This window comes from Microcebus murinus, chromosome 15, assembly GCF_040939455.1.
Source record: "Microcebus murinus isolate Inina chromosome 15, M.murinus_Inina_mat1.0, whole genome shotgun sequence".
Lineage (NCBI taxonomy): Eukaryota > Metazoa > Chordata > Mammalia > Primates > Cheirogaleidae > Microcebus > Microcebus murinus.
Genome location: NC_134118.1, coordinates 10,097,443 through 10,112,482, shown reverse-complemented (window position 1 = coordinate 10,112,482; position 15,040 = coordinate 10,097,443). Strand labels below are relative to the sequence as shown.

The 15,040-nt window shown below is 39.7% G+C and overlaps 1 protein-coding gene across 3 annotated transcripts in view; it reads right to left on the bottom strand.

The window, feature by feature from the left end:
- BLOC1S5 (biogenesis of lysosomal organelles complex 1 subunit 5) overlaps positions 1-14,608 on the bottom strand; it is a 44,446-nt gene extending 29,838 nt beyond the window's left edge. For all 3 annotated transcript variants that reach the window (XM_012753570.3, XM_076010464.1, XM_076010465.1), the window contains exons 1-2: positions 14,441-14,608; positions 11,530-11,612 (exon numbers count right to left, since the gene is read on the bottom strand). In XM_012753570.3, coding sequence (XP_012609024.2) covers positions 11,530-11,612; positions 14,441-14,552 — 195 coding nt within the window. In that variant the 5' untranslated portion in view covers positions 14,553-14,608. The remainder of the gene's footprint in view (positions 1-11,529; positions 11,613-14,440) is intronic.
- Positions 14,609-15,040: the final 432 nt, after the last annotated feature.

Genomic DNA, 15,040 nt, shown 5'->3' with positions numbered 1-15,040 from the left:
TGAGACTCTGTCTCAAAAAAAAAAAAAAAAAAAAAAAAAAAAGAAAAAGAAATTAGTCTGACAACTAAAAATAGAAAAAATTAGCCAGATATGGTGGCATGTGCCTGTAGTCCTAGCTAGGCTGACGCCATGGCACTTTTAGCAAGAGAGTACAGGGCACACGGCAAGAGAGTGAGACTCTGTCTTCAAAAAAAAAAAAAAAAAAAAATGCTGAGATAGACAGAAAGCTAGGCCTCTTGTACCAGTTAACCAGGTAGAGCATGCAAAGCAAAAGTTCCTGAAGGAACTTACAAGCGCTACTCCAAATGAACACATAAATTATAAGAATGGAAAACAGCCTTATTGCTGAAACACAAAAAGTTTGAGTGGTCTGGATAGAAGATCCAATCAGCTATAACCAGCCTTAAGCCAAAGCCCAATGCAGAGCAAGGACCTAACTCTCTTTCATTCTATGATGCCTGAGAGAGGTGATGAAGCTGCAGAAGAAAAACTGGAAGCTAGCAGAGGTTTAGCATAAGGTTTAGGAAAGAAGCTGTCTCCATAACGTCAAAGTGCAAGGTGAAGCAGCAAGTGCTAATGAGGAAGCTGCAGCAAGTTATCCAGAAGATCTAGCTAAGATCATTAATGAAGGTGGCTACACTAAACAACAGATTTTCAATGTAGATGAAACAGCCTTTTATTGGAAGAAGATGCCATCTAGGACTTTCACAGCTAGAAAGGAAAAGTCAATGCCTAACTTCAAAGCTTCAAAGGGCAGGCTGACTTCCTTGTTAGGGGCTAATGCATCTGGTAACTTGATGCTGAAGCCAATGCTGATTTGCCATTCAAACAATCCTAGGGTCCTTAAGAATTATGCCAAAATACTCTGCCTGTGCAATACAGATGGAATAAAGCCTGGTGGCAGCACATCTGTTTACAGCGTGGTTCATGGAATACTTTAAGCCCAGTGTTAAGACCTACTGATCAGAAAAAAAGATTCCTTTCAAAATATTACTGCTCTTTGACAATGTGCTTGGCCACCCAAGATGCTATCAACCAGCATCCCATGCTACAGGGAAATCTTTCATGAAAGGAAAGAGCTCTCACAGAAATGTACAAGGAGATTCACGTTGTTTTCATGCCTATTAACATAACATTCATTCTGCAGCCTATGGATCAAGGAATAATTTTGACTTTCAAGTCTTACTGTTTAAGAAACACATTTTATAAGGCTCTAACTGCCACAGATAGTGATTCCTCGGATGGATCTGGGCAAAGTAGATTGAAAACCTTCTGGAAAGGATTCACCACTCTAGATGCCACTAAGAACATTCATGATTGATGGGAGACAGTCAAAATATCAACATTAACAGGAATTTGAAAGAAATTGATTCTAACCCTCATGGATAATTCTGAAGGTTCAAGACTTCAGAGGAGGAAGCCAATGCAGACAAGGTGGAAACAGCGAGAGCACCGGAATTAGAAGTGGAGCCTTAAGATGTGACTGAATTGCTGCAATCTCATGATAAAACTTGAATGAATGAGCAGTTACTTCTTAGAGAAGAACAAAGAAAGAGGTTCCTTGAGATGGAATCTGCTCCTGGTGAAGATGCAGTGAACACTGTTAAAATGACAACAAGGGGCCGGGCGCGGTGGCTCACGCCTGTAATCCTAGCTCTCTGGGAGGCCGAGGCGGGCGGATTGCTCGAGGTCAGGAGTTCGAAACCAGCCTGAGCAAGAGCGAGACCCCGTCTCTACTATAAAATAGAAAGAAATTAATTGGCCAACTAATATATATACAAAAAATTAGCCGGGCATGGTGGCAAATGCCTGTAGTCCCAGCTACTTGGGAGGCTGAGGCAGGAGGATTGCTTGAGCCAGGAGTTTGAGGTTGCTATGAGCTAGGCTGACGCCATGGCACTCACTCTAGCCTGGGCAACAAAGCGAGACTCTGTCTCAAAAAAAAAAAAAAAAAATGACAACAAGGATTTAGAATACTACATAAACTGAGTTGCTAAAGCAGTGGCAGGGTTTGAGAGGATTGACCCGTTTTGAAAGAAGTTCCACTGAGTACAAAATGCTATCAACCAGTATCCTATGCTACAGAGAAATCTTTCATGAAAGGAAGAGTCAATCAATGTGACAAACTTCATCTGTTGTCTTATTTTAAGAAATTGCCACAGCCAGCTCAACCTTCAGCAACCACTACCCTGATTAGTCAGCAGCCACCAACAAGGCAAGACCATCCACCAGCAAAAAGATTATAACTCGCTGAAGGCCCAGATGATTGTTAGCATTTTTTAGCAAAAAAAGAATATTTTTTAATTAAGGCATGTATGTTCTGTTTTTAGACATAATGCTATTCTGCACTTAATAGACTACAGTATAGTATAAACATAACTTTGATATGCACTGGGAAACCAAAAACTTGTGTGACTTACTTTATTGCGCTATTTGCTATATTGCAATGGTCTGGAATCAAACTCACAATCTCTCCAAAGTATTGTGTAATAGATTCATCAGGAAAGGCTCATTTGAACAATATTCCTAATGTCCTTGCATGACCCTAACTGTGTGTCTATACCCGGGGATCAGTTTGATTAGATATAAAATCCCTGGCTGTTACTTGTTTTCTTGAATTCTAGTTTTTATATTTATATTTTATATTTGTTCTATTACACTGCTTTGGTTTTGTTTTCTAGGGGCTCATTTTCACACATATTCAACTTTTCATTTCAATTTTCATTTTCAATTGCACCTAAGGACTATCCATTTGTTCATTCACTTGTGGTCCTTCTAGTTTAATCTCTGAAATAATTTTTAAATTTTTTTCCTGAATTCTTTCATTTTCCTTTTTATTTTTTCTATTTCCATTTTATCCAATCATTTCTGAGTTTTTCTAATTCTGACTTATATTGTTCTTTGATTGCTTCTATAATTTTCTTATGTTCCCTAAGTTCAGTTTAAATTATTAGGTTATAGCTTTTATTTTTGTGGTCATATCCTTCTTACTTTATTTCTTTAAGGGACATTATTCTGCTTTTTATTCTCTAATAAATTTGTACGAGAATTGACTCTTGTTCAATTTTAAGTGAGATAAGTTTTCCACTATTTTTAGAAGGAAGGGGTAGTCAGGATAGCCTTTCTAACATTGAAGTTGTGGAATTCCCTTTTTGCTGTTTCACAAAATATTCAGTTTCCCATAGTTTCAGCACAGTGCACAGCATTATCCTGGAAGAGTGTTTCAGTTTGTGAGTTTCAAACTCCCAGACTGCTTTAGTGCCATCAGACTTTCCAATGGCCCCTGAGCACTCACTTATAAATTGGAGCCTGTCAAGTTCCCTCCCAGCTTCTACTACTGATCCCAGAATGGCCCACTGCTATGGTTTAAATGCATCCTACAAAACTCATGTGTTGGAAACGTAATCCCCAATGTAACAGTGTTGGGAGGTGGGACCTAATGAGAGGTGATTAGGCCACAAGGGCTCTGTCCTCATGAACGGATTACTGCAGTTACCTCAGAGCAGACAAGTTCAGCTCACTTTTGCCCCCTACCCCTTGCCTTCCATCTTCTACCATGGATGATGGCAGAAGGACCTCAAGAAGGACCTCACCAGATATAGCCCTTCAATCTTGGATGTCCCAGCCTCCAGAACTGTGAGCCAAATAAATTTCTGTTTATTACAAATTACTCAGTTTCAAGTATGTGTCACAGCATCACAAAACAGACTGAGATACCCATCAAGCTCCCAAATATACCTAACAGGAATTTTGAAGTTTTCTAGCACTCAAGGCCTTCGTAAGTCCCTCTAACCTCTCTCTTTTGGCAGTTCTGATGCCATGAACCCTTTTAGTCGTTGGCCATTTGGCATTTTAGGGATACCCTGTCACCTGGGTTATAATAGATAGATGTTGCTTGGTTTTGCTATCCTAATTGCTCTGTTGTTAGATAGATTCAAGGAGGGAAAAACAAACAAAAAAACTATGCCATATCAGTTGCCATCTTCCCCAGGTGGCGCTGGAATTTGGAAGAATCAAGAGCAGGGAAAAATATTTCATTCCTTATGGTAGACTAATTTATTAACTTGCAAAAGAATGGTCTCTCAATTCAAAGACAACCAAGAATAGAGAGAGAAGCTCTGTAGCTCCATTCATAGGATAGGTTCTTACTCTGGGGTCCACAGATGGGGTTTGGGGTTCCAGGATCCCCTTGAAATTGTAGGCAAATTGAATACACATGTCCTTTATACATTTTTCTGGGTGAAAATATTCTCAAAAGAGTCCATGACCTACTAAAGTGAAGAACCACTTATATAAAGGGCTTTTTCCTTTTTTTTCACCAGGATTTGTGCAATGTAAGGGCCTTTTCATTGTAGAAGGCAAACTGGAAGTCACACATTGTAGTAAGGGAATTAATTGCCATCTTTATAAAAGCCCATGAATTACAATTGCTTTAAAAAACAAATAGATGCTGTGATAGTGTTACACAAGATACGATGTTATAAATAATCTCTTCCCTTAAACTTACCATCTGGTATGTACTTGTTTTTACACTGATATATTATTTTTCCTTTTTGAGACAGCCTTTTCCCAGGCTAGAGCACAGGAGCATCATCATAGCTCATTGTAACCTCAAACTTCTGGGCTCAAGCCTCTGCCTCAGCTTCCTGAGTAGCTGGTACTATAGGCATGCGTCACCATGCCCAGCTAGCTTTTTATTTTTTGTAGAGACAGGTCTTGCTATATTGCCCAGGCTTGGTCTCGAACTCCTGGGCTTAAGCAATCCCCCCACCTTGGCCTCCAGAAGTGCTAGGATTACGAGTGTGGGCCACCACAACTGGGCTTATGCTAATATTTTTAACTCAGGGTTACTGTTAACACCTTTTACAAAGGGAAGAATATAAACTAACATTTTTTATGTATATTGTTTCTGGGGTGAAAGTTTTCATAACAAAGCTCAGCATTAATAAAGCTTGGTTTCTGATGTGTAACACTAAATAAAATTCCGTATCTGGTTAATTTCTCTTGATTTGAAATTAATAACAAGCATTCGTGTATTGTGCTAAAATGGTGCCTGGTGCTAAGCACTTAAAGTGCTAGCAATTATTAATAATATTATTACTATAGTTACTGTAATATTTACACTAAAGATGTAATTTAATAGTATTGAAACTGCCCTCTATAAAATTAATAATAGGCCATACGGTGGGAACTGTGGTAAGGGTTTCAACTCTGCAGGTGTATAGACATAGTTAAAATATAGATATACCCAGCTATGGTTCCCTACCTTGCTTTCCTATAATTGCTTACTGCTCAGTAGTCACATAATGACGGTCATGAAGATTCTTAGCTTTCTTCATTGGTCCCATAGATAACATCACCCTTGTGAAACCTAAGGCTGATCTTTGAGATACCTCCCAGACACTGCATTTCAGTAGACCAACTGACTCAACTAGACCAGTGGCACACACCATGGAACTGACTCAACTGGTCTTGGGATGCTCTACCTAGGAACTGACTTAGCAAGTCAGCAAGAAGAGAATTTCTGCTTTCCAACCCTGTGAGTTTATACTTAGTCAATAAGCAGACCCAATTTTCTAGCCCTTTGCTTGCCAAACTATCTTTACAAACCCTGGCCCAAAAATTCTGAGGCAGACAGATTTGGGAAATTTCTCCCATCTCCTCACATGGCTCCCTGTGATATTAAAAACTCTTCCTCCACTGTAACCCTTGCTGTCCAGGTGTAATGGTTTCCTCTTGAGCAACTGCTTGGGCAATAACAGTATTAGAGAGGAATGAGAGATATAATAATATAAATTTTCTTTTAATCATGAAACTGGCCAGTCCCACAAGATTTAAAACTATACTGAATACACACACGTTCGTCACATATTCAGTTTCCCATAGTTTCAGCACAGTGCACAGCATTATCCTGGAAGAGTGTTTCAGTTTGTGAGTTTCAAACTCCCAGACTGCTTTAGTGCCATCAGACTTTCCAATGGCCCCTGAGCACTCACTTATAAATTGGAGCCTGTCAAGTTCCCTCCCAGCTTCTACTACTGATCCCAGAATGGCCCACTGCTATGGTTTAAATGCATCCTACAAAACTCATGTGTTGGAAACGTAATCCCCAATGTAACAGTGTTGGGAGGTGGGACCTAATGAGAGGTGATTAGGCCACAAGGGCTCTGTCCTCACGAACGGATTACTGCAGTTACCGTGACAGATACTCTAATAATATGATGTTTTATCCTGGTATTTAATAATCTCACAGTTTAACTAAAAACACGGTATCAGGATGTGAGGTGAATATTCTAGTTTGCGCTGCCTTTTAAGAAATTTTCTCCTCATCAGTTTAACCCACATTGGAATTCCTTAACACAATCCCTCCCAACTCCTATAATTACTGTACTTATTGAACGCTTTTTTTTTTTGCCTCTAATTTTAACCAACATTTCCTCCAATTTTTGTAACATCTATTTTTCTTTCTCAGCCCAAACATCATCCCTTCTATGAAAATTTTCCTCAGGGCTCCGTTGGGAGTTGTTTCTATTTCCTTCCCTGAGCCCTCAGGTACTTTGTGCTTATTTCAGCATAATAATTACACCATTATGACTCTTTGCTTAGGTGTCTTTCTTCTCCCTAGAATGTAAATTTTCTGGAGATAGGGACTGTTTCTTATTTATATTTACATACCTGGTGTGACAGATACTTCTGTATCTATTCTCTTCTTTCTTGCTATCAATACATTTTATCAGGAGTAGTAATGTGCTGTAGCAGAAACTGCTAGCTGTTTCCCACCTGCCTTCCCCTTTGCTACATAAAATGCAGATGAAATGGCTGGAGTGCCAAAAGCTACCTTGTAAGCAGAAGGATAAGGGCAACACCCCAGGGAGATAGAAGGTAAAGTTGGAAGAAAAAGCTGTCATTGTGGAAACCCCATACCAACCCTAAGCTGTCTAAGTCTAGCATCTGGGTATAGTGATAGAAAAATAAGTACTTGTTAAAGCCACTGATTTTCAGATTTATCACTAGTCACTAAACACATTCCTTACTGATATACCTAGGTGTTAAATGACTATTCAATAAAGCACTGAAAAAAGTTTGCTAAAAACTAAATAAGAACTTATATATAGTCTCAATGTTCCTGTTGACAAAGGAAAAAAAAAGAACATATACAGGACATACACTCTGCAAGCACTTCATAAATACTTGGTGACTAATGTGGGTCTCTACTCTGCTGCACAAGAGAAAGGCCATGACATCTCATCTGCAGGAGAGATAATGGCACAGACAACACCTTCACTCACTGATACTACTACATTAATATTCACTCTAGGCATTCCAGCTGAAAAGTGAGATCCTTGTGAATCTCTGTTCATAATGTTCATTGGAATCAAGGGAAGAAAATTTTTATAAAGTCAAGAGAAAGATAGTCAACTCGCCTTAAACACTAATGACAACAAAAAGAGAGCTTAAAATATCCTAACAGTACTTCAATAATTTAAGTAATGCTGCCACCATGTGGCACTTATTCCCTTCTTTTACAAATAAAATTTTATATAGAGAAAGATCATTGTTGCCACATACATTAAATCTTTTAAATATATAAACAACTTTAGTTTTAAATGCTAGCCAGTTTTCCTGAAAGTGAACTATATTTAAATGGTACAGAAAAGATGAAACTTCCAAGAAGCTCCACTTTCCTACTCCTTCCTGTATAGCCATGCCACTCTGGGCAAAGACGACTTTTATTAAATATATGACATTACTGTCTGGGCTCTAAAGTTTCTAAAATGCTTTCAGCTTTTTCTCTTCTAATTTGAGTGTAAATGTTAGAATCTAAATAAGAAATGGCAGCTGGGCCTGATGTACAGGAAAGTTTCTGTGCTACATTAAACCCTCGGGAAGACCAGTTGGGGAGGTCATTGTGCAAAAAGACTGAATCAAGTGCTTTTCTGGAAAAACAAGTCTAACTTAGCTGACAAAATATTCTCGAGTCCTTCAGAGACCATTCTTCAAGGCAATATGAGAATGCCTTGCTTCATGAAGGGTGCATCTACGCCTGTCTTATTCACCAGGATATCATTAGTTCCTGACATTATTATGCCTCACACAAAATAAGTGCTCAACACATTTTGTTTGACCTTATATAACAAGCTTATATCTATCATATCCAGTGTGAAATTTTATTCTTTAGTAAATATTTTCCTACGATATTTGCTATTTGCTTAGCTAATCCCTATTTTCCCTAAAGATAATAAAAATTGAACACAAAGTCATAACAGAAATTCCAAATTAATATATTTTTAGTTGATTGTACTTGCTACCATCTTTCTCTTAACAATAACAGCCACCAACATTTGTCTAACACTTATATACCAGGGATTTAAAAAATGATGTATCATTTAATCCTCATTAATACTTAAAAACTCTACAGTATATATTGTTCCCATTTTAAAGATAAAAATAAGCCTTGTAAAACAAGTAATTATAGCTAATAAGATATTCTAAGGAAGGAAGGAAGGTAATAAATAACAGGAAAAGTAGCAGGGAATTATAAGTGCTGTGGTAGACAGAATTCTCAATGGTCCCAGTGTACCCCTCTCCTAGTGTACACACACCTTTTCCCAGATAACTCAATCCAATCCTAGCCTAGGTGCTGCTGTGAAGAAATTCCCTGAATGTAATTAAGGTCTCAAACCAGGTGATTTTAAGAAAGGGCGGTTATCCTTTTCAGGTAAGTCCTGATCAGAGACTGGGCTCCTCTCAGCAAGGGAGATTTGAGGTGTGAAAGGAATTCCAGGTGAGGGAGACTCTTCATTCCTGGCTTTGAAGATGGAAGCAGCCAAGTGGCAAGGAATGTGGGCGGCCTCTAGGAGCTGAGAATGGCCCCCACAGCAAGGAACTGAGTCCTGCCATAATCACCTGAGTGAGGAAGAGGCCCCGAGCCCCAAATGAGAGACCACAGTCTGGTCAATACCTTGATGTTAGCTTTGTGAGACCCTGTGCTGAGATCTCAGCCCTGCTGTACCCAGACTTCTGACCTACATACAGGACTCTGAGCTGTTTTAAACTGTTACATTTTCAGCTGTTTAAGTTGTTTTACACTGTTAAATTTGTGGTGATTTGTTACATAGCATTAGAAAACCAATAAGGCCAGAGATGATATTTAACTTGCAATCTAAATGAAAAAGATCAAGCTAGCAAAAAATGGGGAGAAGGAGCATTTTAGGAAGATGGACTTGCTGATGTAGAACAATCACACTGTGTTAAAGAAAAGAAGAAAGTATGGCTGAAGCACAGTAAACTAGTTGTGTACAATAAAGTCTGAAAGTAGGAGCCAGAGATCATAAAGGATTTTTAAGTATAGCTAAGGAGCTGGAGTGTACTGCAGGTGTGAACAGAAGCCGTGGGGGAGGGGGCTAAGTAAGGGCATGATCAGATGTACAAGTCAGCTGGCTACTGTTTGGGAAAAACTATTTCATAGAGATAAGACTGAAAGTAAGGAGACCAGGTAGGAGCCTCCTGCGGGTGTCCAGGGGAGGGATGATGGTGGGCTGCATTAGGGTCAGGGTAGTGGCAAGCAGCACAGTAGAAAGATTTAAGATATGTTTTGCAGGTAGACTTGCTGATAGTCAGGTTGCTGGAGTGAAGGAAAAAATAATAATCAAATATAACTCCCACATTTAAGAATAATTAAATCCACACTCTATATGCGGAACATTTGACACAATTTTTTTAATATTTTTTCTTTTTATTTTTTTTTATTTTATTTTATTTTTTTTTTTTGAGACAGAGTCTCACTTTTGTTGCCCAGGCTAGAGTGAGTGCCATGGCGTCAGCCTAGCTCACAGCAACCTCAAACTCCTGGGCTCAAACGATCCTCCTGCCTCAGCCTCCCAAGTAGCTGGGACTACAGGCATGTGCCACCATGCCCGGCTAGTTTTTTGTATATATATTTTTAGTTGGTCAATTAATTTCTTTCTATTTTTAGTAGAGACGGGGTCTCGCTCAGGATGGTTTCGAACTCCCAACCTCGAGCAATCCGCCCGCCTCGGCCTCCCAGAGTGCTAGGATTACAGGCGTGAGCCACCGCGCCCGGCCTGACACAATTTTTAACACATATTTATGCAACACACTAAAGGACTCAAAGCAAGTTTGTATAGAAATTTCCACTTTATTCTCCCTGTGGAATTGGTAATAATCTTTACACAGAACGATCAGGGATAGTCTCTGGGTAATTTTCTGTGTGTTCCACAAAATTCTTATTCCACAATACAAACAATAAATAATGATGATCATGATGATGATGGTGAAAATAGCTAAATAGCTAATTCCTAGGTACCAGACAATAGCCTAAGATACACATGTACTTAATCTTCACAATGACCCCACAAAGTATTATATAATTTTTGAGTTATAGTCTGTTGACCCCAGAAATGGTTGTCTAAGGCTATATAGCTTTGTCCCTCTATCTTGAGTGCTCTGTACCACAGGCTTTCAATAGTTTGAAGGCTTTAATAAAAGGTTCCCGCCTTTTGGCAGGTTTATACATCTTCCTTGGTCAGAGTCTCATCCAACTTACACAGAATCATGAAATTGTGGAACACCATTTACCATCTACCCAATAGTAGCTTGCAAAGTTACTGCTTTATGTACAATGAACCAATTATACATGTGCAAAACTATAGTAATATGAAACAAGATGGCCTGTTGGTGCATCAGTACTGCTGGTGAGGAGTGGTGAGTGGTACAACTAGAAAGGTAGGGGCCAGGTCATAGAGGGTGTTGGACTTATCCTGTAGAAAGCAAATATTATCAAAGGGTTTTAAAAAGTGAAATAATGTTAGATCACTCCGGCAGCAGGGGGAAAATTGGATTTGAGTCGGTTGATAGAGCAGCCATACCTGTCAGAAGTAATGAAAATTTATGAGGTAACATCTAGAAGATTTGGCCACTGAATGTGGGACCTAGGGGGAAAGAATAGCCAAGGATTATTCTCAAGCTTTAACTTGAATGCTTGAGTGAGTGCTGATGCCCCAACTGAGAAAAAAATATAGAAAATGAGTATGGAACGGTCAGATCCATCAATCTCTAAAATCTCTTTTTTTCACTATTTCTCATTTTATAGATTTAAAGAAACTGAAATTGACATTAAATATCTCAGAGTAGACACCAGAACATGAACCCAAGTCTCCTGCTGTCTAGTCTTGTACTCATCAAATTAAAAACAAGCACTTTTAAGCTGGGCATGCACACATGTAGTCCCAGCTATGTAGGAGGATCGCATGAGCCCAGGAGTTCAAGATTAGCCTGGGCAACATAGCAAGACCCTGTCTCTAAAAAAAAAAAAAAAAAAAAGAAAGAAAGAAAGAAAAAAAGGAAGGAAAAGAACTAAACATTTTTACCTCTTCATAATTTTTACTTTGTATATTTTATGAACACATGAACTGAAATCAGATTTTAAAACGAGGGAATTTCCCTTCTGCATATTAACACACTAACAGTTGGGGAAGTATTTTTATAAAATAAGTTTTAAATACTCACTTCAAATTCTTTTACAAAATAACGAGTTTCACCTTGAATAACTGGTCTGTGATCCAAAAGCCTTGAATGAATTTCTCCAAGATCTATAAAGATAAAATGAAATTCAGGGTTAATCCATGCTAAATGGCATAAACTCTAGCATGTTTTACTCTTCCCCTTCCTCACAAATACATGAAGGTTAAAATCCAGTTTAGACTATGGATTAAGAGGAAGTCTCATCCACTGCCAGTGGGTGTGTAAATTGCTACAACTACTTTTAGAGCAATTTGGAAATATTCAATAAAGTTGAAGACGTATACCTCGCAATTTCATGCCTAGGTACATAAGCTAGAAAAACCCTTGCACAAATGAATACTGCATTTATAAATGTTTATTACAGCATAGATGTAATATCAAAAGAAAAAAAATCAATATTTTAAACATACTTATACAGTGGCATAAATCAGCAAGTAAAAATGAATACACCAGAGTTACACTTATCAAGATGGATAAATCCCACAAATATAATGTTGAACAAAAAAGCAAGTTTTAGAAGGATTAAAGCCATTTATATGAACTTTAAAAATATGCAAAATGATACTTCCTTTTTGGACACACACAGAAGAAATAAAACTATAAAGAAATGCATGAACATCAAATTCAGGATAGTGATTACCTTTAGAGAGGAGGGAGGGTACTGAATGCAATCAAAGCAAGGTACACAGTGGGGCTTTTAATGATTTATGTATTAAGGAGTGTGTTGAGTACTCATTGTAAGTCTTCACTTTTTCATATGTCTGAAAAAGTCATAAAGAAAAAAAAGATCTGATTTTTAACTGTTTTGGTGAGTCAGCCTATTAACTCTTCTTACTAACAACTACGTAGTTTAAGATGTAAACCTCAAAATTCCTGGAGAAACTAAATTTCCAAGTAAGAATGTGTATTATTCATGTTCATTCATTGGTAATCTGTTACCCCAATTTTTTATTTCCCCATTGCAAGATAGGGCAGATTCCAATTCTCTATTTTATTGAATTTTATGAGGACAATCTTGCAAAGTATACTGAGTAGAAAAATATAAACACTATATATAAGCACTTTATATGTCTGGTATATATAAAGAACTACAACTCCATGACAAAAAAAAAAAACAACTGGATTAAGAAATGAACAAAGGACTTGAATAGACATTTCTGTAAAGAAGATACACAAATGGCCAATAAGCATACCAAAAGATGCTTAACATCACTAACCATTAGGGAAATGCAAATAAAACCACAATGAGACACCATCTCACACCCATTAGGATGGCTGCTACCAAAGAAAGAAAATAACAAGTGTTGGTGAGGATGTGGAGAAATTTGAACCCATGTACACTGTTAGTGGGAATGTAAACTGGTATAGCCAATATGGCAATTCCTAAAAAACTTAAAAATAGAATTACCATATGATCCACCAATCTCACTTCTGGGTATACCCAAAAGGACTGAAAGCAGGTACTTGAAAAGATATTTGTACGCCCAAGTTCACAGTAGCATTACTCACAATAGCTAAAACATGAAAGCAACTCAAGTGCCCATTGACAGATGAGCATAAAAACAAAATGTGGTAAATAAATACAATGGACTATTATTCGGTCTTAAAAAGTACAAAAAATTCTGTCACATGCTACAACACGGATGCACACTGGGGATATTTTGCTAAGTGAAAAAAAGCTAGTCACAAAAGGACAAATAATGCATGATTCCACTGACATGAAGTACCTAGACTAGTCAAATTCAGAGAGACACAAGTAGAATGGGGTCGGGGGAGAGGAAATGGGAAGTTAATGTTTAATGGACACAGTTTCAGTTTTGCCAGATGAAGAGTTCTATAGCTGGATGGTGGTGATGGTAGCACAACGATGTGAATGTACTTAAAGCCACTGAACTGTACCTTTCATAAGGAAATGTAAATTTTGTTATGTTTATTTTACCACAATTTAAAAAATTAAAGTAGTACTTCACTAAGATTGCACACATAAATAATTCTAATTTCGCACGAATACTCATGCAACACTCCCACGCTCCTAATTATACTTAGGAAACAACCCGAAATATAAACTTTAAAACAGTCACAGCCAGCTGTGCTGGGGCTTCGTACAAACCAGACAGATAAGGTTAAAATGAAACATGCAGCAACCAAGGATGCCATTCCCTGGGTAGTGCGGAAGGACTCTGGAATCACAAAAGGGCTTCCTTTTGAATGGTGGAACTGACAGGTTAAGTTTGGGGTTAAGGGAGAATGGCGAACGAGAGAGTGCAGTATCTAACTGGCGAAGCTCTTCCCGCAGGAAACAGGGTTGTTAGGAGCTCTGGGAATCAAACCTAATGCAGGTTCTGTGAGAATCCAGGTTGTAACCTCCCACCTCAAAGCTCACAGGGCACAAGGGCAACTCTACACGTGTAAGGCACTTTGCGGTGTTTCAGGACGCCTTCCTGTTCTCTCATTTACTCCTCGCATACTCCAGGAGCAGACAGGGTCGGAAAGTGGGTAAAGCGAATGACCCGAAGTCACACGACTCCTAAGCGACGGCCTTCCCGACTCCCAGCTCCCCTGCCCCTTGCATTCCAAGTCGGTCGTGAGGCTGTCCACGGCGGCTCTGCGCCCGGGGGTCGAGGGCTTGGGGAAGGGATGGAGGCGGGCCTGAAGGCTCCCCGCTGCGACGGAGGAAAGCGAGGGAGCAAGAGGAGCTGGGCTGGCTGGTGGTTACCGGGGAGCTTTCGGCCCGGGTAAATAGGCGAGGACCCACACGACTCCCCCACCCCGCACAAACGCGCGCGCCGGCCCGGAGCTGGATGCCGGCCTGGGGCGCGGCCCGGGTCAGAGGGCTGCGCTGGGAGGTGGGGCTGCGCTGGGAGCCACCAGGGACCACAGCCCTGCCACTCCGTACCCTTGATAATGAGGTGCGCTGAGCCCGCGGTCCCCAGCGAGTCCCTCTTCTTGCTGCCGCCGCCCTGGGCGGTCTCACAACCCACAGGGGTCTCTGTACCTCCGCCACTCATCCCGACCAGTTCCGCCCACCCGCGGCTGCGCTGCGCCTGCGCAAACCTGGGCGGCCCGCTTGCAAGGAGCGCCCGGGTTTTTTGCGTCATCACAGGGCGTCGGAGAAGTTGAATCTACCCAGCAGGCAGTTCCGGAAAGACGCCTGTAGTGTAACCAGGGGTGTGGACTGGCCGAAGCTCATGACGCCATGCTGGATTAGGGCAGATGCTACTGGACTAGGAAAGGGTCTGAAAGTTAGAACTAAATCTGTTATTCCTCCCTAATTCGTGGTTTAGAGAAGTTGGGGGAAGGACTGGGGTGCAGTCGAGGAATAATATTAATAGTATAAATATAAATATATTACTGTCTGCCACCAGTATTTTATAAAGCATTTTGACATGCATTGTCACATTTGGTCATCATAGCAACAGGGACAGTTTTATCATCTCTTTCTAACGAATGAAGTAACAGGGTTAAATAACTTGCCCAAATTACTTATCAGACCTAC